At 43.0% G+C, this 7,999-nt stretch overlaps 1 protein-coding gene across 1 annotated transcript in view; it reads left to right on the top strand.

The window, feature by feature from the left end:
* Nucleotides 1-67: 67 nt before the first annotated feature.
* Nucleotides 68-7,999, top strand: part of NR3C2 (nuclear receptor subfamily 3 group C member 2) — a 189,497-nt gene continuing 181,565 nt past the window's right edge. The window contains exon 1 of the mRNA XM_008641270.2: nt 68-4,438. Within this exon, the coding sequence (XP_008639492.1) occupies nt 2,661-4,438 (1,778 nt within the window). The 5' untranslated portion in view covers nt 68-2,660. The remainder of the gene's footprint in view (nt 4,439-7,999) is intronic.

Genomic DNA, 7,999 nt, shown 5'->3' on the forward strand with positions numbered 1-7,999 from the left:
CCCGGCTCCGCTCGGGTCCGTGGGCGGCCGTGCCGGGGCAGCGACGGTGCCGGGGCTGCCCGCGCCGCTTCGCCGCTCTGGAGAAAAGGGGGGGAAACCCCAGCCTAGCCATGAAACTCTGGTCCCCTGGGCAGTCTTGTGTCAACGAGGTGGCTGGCAGACAGTGAAACTTAAAGAAAATTTCATTTACAAACACCGAGAATTAAGAAGTGGGTGGTCGCTTGAGCCACCAGTTTATTTTATTTTTTTTTTTATGAACCTGGGTTTACTTCAGATTTTCCCGTATCTAGGTGACCTTTTGGTTGCAGGGATACCAGGTACCATTTGATTTTTTATTTGGCTGTTGCTGCGAGACTGGTTTAATGCCTGATTGATCGGAGATTTGTGCTGCGGAGAGAGGGCTGTGTTTGTTGATGTGTTTGGGGTGAAATACACAACTCGCAGTGTCTGGGTAATTCTTTGGGGAGGGAGTTTGGAGAAGCTGCTGTGCTCACAATATGTCTTATGTTGTAAAGTATCAGATAGAGGTGATCTTGGTTCTGATAGGTAACACTGCTGAGCTTTAGTTGTGGACGTTTTAGCCCGCGTCAGATTTGTTTAGTTAAAGTTAGTAAAAAGGCATGTGTGTGCAGTAGGTGAAGTGTGGATTCCGTGTATAAAGATGCTAGTCAAGCTATAGTAAGTTCTCCCTAAAAGAACAAAACCAACCCCCAACGCTCCCAGTAACCCCTGAGATGATTAATTTGGTTCTGGTATCCACTGAGGCGCTTGGAGGTGACAGAAACCAGCGCTCCGAAAAAATCTGTTTGCTGCTGCATTCTCCCTTAATTTATATCTGTCATTTTAAACTGAACTTGTATCAGGCCACAAATAATGTCTGCTGCTTTTTGATCCTCTCAGATATATTTACCAGCCTTTGCAAGTGCAGGATCAGGGCATTTTCTAATTTCTTTTCCTTTGTGTGACCCAGATTTTGATTCGCTGAAGTTTTAGAGTATGCTTGCCTACTGATTTTATATGAAGTTTGAATTTTACTGCTGTGGGAGAAGTCACTACAAAGCTCAAACACTGGTGTAATGTTAGGCCTGTAACAGAGATTTCCTGGTATGCAGTCGTTCTGCTGGTGTTTCTGAGGTTAATTTTAACTTACATCCTAATTTTAAGCCTTAACTAAGTTTCCTAGTTTTCAGAAATGCAGGTCACTCACAGCTGCAATTGATTTCTCTAGGAATTAGGCTTGGTCAGCACTTAAATCAGGGGTAGGTGATTATCTGGGAGTGACTTTATGTGGAATTAGACACTTCTGTCTGAAAATTTTAGGCTATAGGAATGTGATTTGATATACATGATGATGTGAGACACATAATTCTAGGTTCTAATAAAATTTGTGCTTCAGGGGATTGTAGGCATAGAGCTATAGTTCCAACTAAGTAAGGGCAAAGAAGTATTCAAGTCATTCATTTTACAGTTTTTTTGTTTTGTTTTTATAATTTTGCTTAAGATAGCGTGGTTAAGTAGTGTTAAGTAAAAGGGCTAAACACTAAATTAAATATTGGAAAATAAATACATTCTGAAAGGAAAAAAATATTTGCATAATATTGATATTGTAACTGTTGGCACTTGAGTTTCTGCAGTTCTAATGATACTATGAGCCAAATCCTTAAAAAATTAGAAATTCTTGTTACTTACATGTGGTTTTCAGTTTATTGGAGACTAAGTCATGCATTTTGCTCCCTACCTCGAGAAAGCAGCATGTGGGATAGGAGGAGTTTTTTTAGGGTCCATTTTAGAATAAGGTTTACTTTTCTTTATATATTCCTCTTGCTGGCTGCCATGGAGGTTTGCAGAATTGGCTGAATTATGGATCCATTTAATAGCCATGCATTCCCACCTAGTCTGATCCCCTTCCTCTGTGGCAGAAATGTTTCCTACTGAGCTTCTGTCCTACTTCTCTCCCCATGCCTTCGTGTCTCCTTGGGTGGTTGTACAAGAGGTTTGTACAGCTGGGAAGGGGCAAGTCAGCTCCCAGCCCTTCAGAACCGCTGGTTCCTTTTAAAGCATCCTGTGTTACACTGGGGGGTGAGGATGATGAAGAGAAACCCCCTTAAAACAGCAGCCTCCCTTGCTTTGCTGTCCTTGTAGCATGGCAGTGGAAGGTCCTTGGAGGAGCAGACCTGTAATGAGCAATTTCCACAGGGTTTGCATCCTGCCTACCACCAGCATGTCCTTTCAGGACCTCTCTGGATCCCCTCCTTCCTTACTCCCCCTTCCCTTTTTCCTTCCAGGTCCCTGGGTGAGGGACAGCCCCAATACAGCTGGCACTGGCCATGGGGCTGTGGCCGGGGAGGGTGGGTGGTTGTGCTGACATTGCCAGGCCTTTTGGGGCAAAGCTGGGAGCAAAAATTTGGGTGTTTCCTAACTGCTGAGCCGTTTTCTCCCTGAATCCATGGGGCTGTCATATCCATGAGACCTTTTCCCTTGGTTTGATTGAAATTGGACAAATGGTTGAGAGATGATGGATGGGGCAGGGAAATGGGACTGGCAGGCAGAGAGAGAGAGGAGGATAGACAGAGAGAGCGGATACGCCTTGTTTCCTTAGGAAATTAGGAAATTTCCTTAGGAAGTCACACTGTCCTGTCATTAATTTTACTTTTTTATATATGTCTTTGCTAGTTATGGAGACAAAAGGATACCACAGCTACCCAGAAGGCTTAGATATGGAGAGACGGTGGGGTCAAGTTTCTCAGTCTGTGGAGTATTCTTCCATAGGTGCTGGAGAGCAGACTGATGACAGTAACTACATGGAGATTGTAAATGTAAGCTGCGCCGCCAGCACTTTCGTGAACAGCAGTGCTCAAGGAAACAGCAAAGAAAAACCTGAGCTACTCTCCTGCCTGCAGCAAGACAACAGCCAGCCTGGTCTTCTGCCCTCTGACATCAAAACCGAAACAGAGTCCAAGGAACTGTCAGCAACGGTGGCTGAATCCATGGGTTTATATATGGATTCGATACGAGACGCTGATTACCACTATGATCAGCAGAACCAGGGGAGCCCGGGAAAGATCTACCAGAACGTGGAGCAGCTGGTGAAGCTCTACAAGGAGAACGGCCATTGCTCCTCTCCCCTCCACAGCGCCAGCAGGCCCTTGAGGTCTTTGATGTCGGACTCTGGAAACGCTGTGAACGGTGGTGCCATGCACGCGATTGTCAAAAGCCCTATCATGTGTCAAGAGAAAAGCCCCTCAGGCTGCAGCCCTCAGAACATGGCCTCCTCTGTATGTAGTCCTGCGGGCATTAACTCCGTGTCCTCAACTACCGCTAGCTTTGGGAACTTTGCCATGCACAGCCCCATCGGGCAGGGCACCCCTCTGTCGCGCTCGCCGAACGTTGAGAACCGGGGCTCCATGTTGCACAGCCCTGCGCACGTCAGCAACGTCGGCTCTCCGCTTTCCAGCCCTATCAGTAGCATGAAGTCGCCGATTTCCAGTCCTCCCAGTCACTGCAGTGTGAAATCTCCCGTCTCGAGTCCCAATAATATCACTATGCGATCTTCTGTGTCCAGTCCTGCAAACCTGAACTCCAGGAGCTCCATTGCCAGCCCTTCCAATGCCAACAATAGGTCCACTCGTTCTAGTCCAGCGGTTAGCACTGTGGGATCATCCATCTGTAGCCCCGTAAACAACTCCATAGGGTTCCCGCCTTCTGGCACGCCAGCGGGACCTAGCAGAAGCCAAGATACCGTTCCTAGTCCAGAAACAAAAGACAAGAGTGCTCAAGAGCTCACGTTTCCTAAGATGGAGGAAATGGAGAACGCCATCTCCAACAACAGCCAGATGAACCTTGTTCAGTTCATAAAGCCTGAGCCAGATGGGTCCTTCGGCAGCGCCTGCATCGGTGACAGCAGCAGCAAAATAAACTCCGATTCCCCCTTTTCAGTACCAGTGAAGCAAGAGTCGGCCAAACATCCTTGTTCTGGTGCCTCCTTTAAAGGGAATCAAACAGTAAATCCTTTCCCATTTACAGATGGCTCATATTTTTCTTTTATGGATGACAAAGACTATTACTCTCTTTCTGGGATTTTAGGACCACCTGTTTCTTCATTTGATGGCAGTTGTGAAGGTAGTGGTTTTCCAAATCCGGGCCTACGTGTGGGGATTAAGCAGGAGCCTGATGATGGCAGCTATTACCAAGAGAACAGTATACCATCCTCTGCCATTGTGGGTGTAAATTCAGGTGGACAGTCATTTCACTACAGGATCGGTGCCCAGGGCACGATATCCTTGTCGCGGCCGGTTGCTCGAGAGCAGACATTTCAGCACTTGAGCTCCTTCCCTGCTGTCAGCACGCTCGTGGAGACCTGGAAGTCGCATTCAGAGTTGGCATCCAGAAGAAGTGATGGGTATCCAGTTCTAGAGTACATTCCAGAAAACGTGTCCAGGTGAGCTGGAAAATTACTACTTTTTTTTTGTCTCCTCATTTTTTTCTTTCTTCCCCTGCATTAAACAAACAAGGCATGAATTAAAATGAGGACCAGGGTGGTATTTCTCAGTCTGATGCGTAATTCTTTGTTTGAATTTCAGTTATTATTAGATTTGTTGCTATCTTGCTGTATTTTACTCTGCCTTTAATAAAAACAAAGTGCTGGCTTTAATATTTAAGAAGAACATATTATATTCTGTTATTATTAGGTTTGAAGGTATAGCTTTAGTATGTTTATGAGCTCTTACTACTACAAATGTTGTTTTTCCCATAATGAGAGCTTAGTAAAATTGCTCTCTTGTGTCCTATAATGGTTATTCTTTCTTAGCTAGTGCTTGAATATGTTGTTCCTCAGATGAAATGTTGAGACGAGGATAAGAAAACAATAGTGTCAGGAATCTGTTTTTGTGAAGAAGCGTGGTTCTATGACTGCACTGGACTGTAACTGGTTAAGTTTAAAAAACTAAATGTTATAAGCCTGTGGCAACATATTATTTCTGTATTTTAACTGTAGGAACATTTGGTTTGTATATATAGAAAAATGCCTCCAGAAGGAGGAGGGCTGTTAAAACTTGATGCATTCGAAAGGGAGAAATGGATAAACTGATCTCCTCACTTTTGGTGGAAGAGAAATAAGCAAGTGTCATCTGAATTTGGGTTTCTTGGCTGATCCACGGCAGCACATCCTTCTTCAAGCAGGTGTCTGTGTGTATCTCATGAGGGATGCTTACTTTCCTAAACCATCTAGTTTCAGAGCCAATAGTATGAGTTATGAAGTGCCTCTGACAGCATGAGTGAGTTACAGTGGTTGCATAGCATATCCACATGTCCAGCAGGCACACCAAAGGCTTGTGCTAAAGCTCAAATAGCCAGTAACAGAGTGGCATTTACCTTTCTGAAGTATTTTTTTTTTGCTCATCACGAGCTACGCAGCTGCCCTCGGTGAATGAAGCATCTGCTTTATTCTTGGAGTAGGGTGAGTAGGATGCGTGGTGTTTTCCATATTTGTATGATACTACAGATTTCTGAAAATAGCATTGCAGTGAAAAACATAATATCTAAAATAATGGTGCTTTTCAGGAGGGAAATCAGCCTATCTACCCATAAGGAGAAAAGAAAAAAAAAAGACTTCAACGGTTTTCATTTTTTTCTCAGTTCTGTCCAGCACTGCTACAATCTCCCTATCATTTTGTAGGCCATACTTCACTTTTTCTTTGCCCATTTCCAATATGGTCTCGAAAAAAATTGCACTTTTTAATACACTCAGCTTGGAAGGGCTGTATCCCATCATCATGCTGAACTTTGCATGTAGCTGGTTATTTGTTATCATCCAGTCTTGGCTTAAATGTACTTTCTTGGATTAAGGAAGGTGGAGGTACTGTTTTCTAGTTATTTTACCTGATTAAATTTTCATAAATTGCATTATTTATGTAGTGAGAAAAGTTCACCAGAAGACTGATGGAATGCCTGAATATAAAGATCCAATATTTTACTTTGTGGTTGAGCACTGTTGCTTGGACAGGTAGCTCCTGCCAGCTGTGGGAGCTCTTGTGTGACTGAATGCTTGCGCTGAGTAAAGGCTGTCATCCATTGCAGGGGCAGGCACAATAAACAGGGAGATAATGCAGGTAGGAGCATGGTTGCCATCAATAGTTGTGTTTGGAGTAGCAGTTTCTCGTAAGGCTTTTAAAGGAATCTTCTGATCTGACATTAGTCCGTGGTAGCTCTAGGTCGGTAAATGTAATCAGACTTGATGATGACATAGGCTGGGTGCACTTTCCTGTCTTTGTTCTCTAAGCTGGTATCTCTGTAGGATGTGCAGGTGAGTGTAGCTGCCACTTTGCAGCTACGTGTGTGCAATTGTGTGATGTCATTGATGAAAACCTACACTAAGAATCCAGAAATCCTTAAATGTTTAGTGCTCAGAGCTGTTGCATACAGAATTCTGTTCAGGTGATGGAGATCTGCAGGGTTGCGACACTCCAGGCATCCTGATCTGTACTCCAGATTAGGATATGTGTCATCATTTCAGATCTCCTAACTCAACCCCATTATTTAACTAAATATTGCTCTTAATCTGCTTGGCGATGGCTCTATGCCAACAGGTGCAGCCAGGGACCGGTGCAAAGCCCTTAAAATTTTCAAGGTAAATTCATATAGAGATCATTTTAGCAGTGCAGATTTGAGTGCGGAGGTGCCTGCTGAGATTATTTGTCTGCTGGTGAGACAAGTCATAAAGACTCAACATAAGATGTCATGCATGTAAAAGTTCAGCCTTGCTATCAAACTTCAGACTGATCTTTATTTTTCTCTTCATTTCTGTGCTGTCTTGCAGCTATAACAGAGGAAATCATACTCAAATTAGTTGGTGCTCTGAAATGTTGTAATAAAACACACATAGCTTAAAACCATGCCAGCCCCAACATCCCAAGGTTGGTTTCAGCTGTCCCATATCTGTGTTGTATGGGGATTGCAAAATACCTCTTCCTTCATGTCATCAGAACAGCAGCATCACACCTGTCCTCTACATCTAAACCAGATCCTTGCTATTTCCAGTCAGGCTTTTTTTTCTGATGTGTCAACCGTATCAGGCATCACACATTTTTCAGAGTTTTACAGCATGTGATTAACCCTTCGAATTTTGCAATATTTTGAAGTTTCTGGTATTCTAAGTCTTCCTCTTTTTTTCAGGGGTACTTAGCTTGCGGTATAAATGGCTGCAAGCAAAGAAAAAGGTGAAGGGAAAAAACAGGCTGTATGGTTCTCTAAAGCCAGTAGATGACCATCATGGGATATGTCTTGTTTTAGCAGCATTATTTTCTGAACCCTGATGTCATGCCCTTTCTGAATTGCTTCAGACTTGCAGCCTACATGGTGAAAAGGAGTGGGTGGCCAAAAGAAGATGACTTTGACTTTTTACATTGATAATGTATCTTTAGAATATTTCTGTAATTTTTTTTTTTCATATTAGAGTGTCTCCTTTCTTAAATCAGTTACACTTGGTGATAGTGTTTAATAACCATAGTTGAAACATTTAAAATGCCTTGCTACCTTGTTGACTGTGCCAATCACCCACTGCCAACTACAACATTTCTCTTTTTCTCCTTCAGTTACTTTTATTAGATGTGCACAGTTATGGTTCTTTTTAAGTTAGTTGGCAGTAACTTTTTTATAACATTGCAGCTTGTGGTGTTTGGGGAATGAGAGCCTCTTAAGCAAAACCAAATTCCCTTATTTCCTTATAAATATTTTTCTTCTGCTAATACGCATGCAGAACACGTCTTTGTTTTTGAAAGATTTTACATTTGTAATTTTTAATAAAGGGTGAATCATACTTGTCTGTCTGTGTATAGATTCCTCCCTCCACAAATAGCATTTCTAAGAAATACTGGTTTCTAAACTAAATGATAGCTAAGTGGGCTTGAAAAAGAAGGTGTGTGCAATTGTGTGATGTCATTGATGAAAACCTACACTAAGAATCCAGATATGATTTCACTTTAAGGTAATCAGTGCTCTTCCG

Source organism: Corvus brachyrhynchos, unplaced genomic scaffold (assembly GCF_000691975.1).
Source record: "Corvus brachyrhynchos isolate BGI_N302 unplaced genomic scaffold, ASM69197v1 scaffold229, whole genome shotgun sequence".
NCBI lineage: Eukaryota > Metazoa > Chordata > Aves > Passeriformes > Corvidae > Corvus > Corvus brachyrhynchos.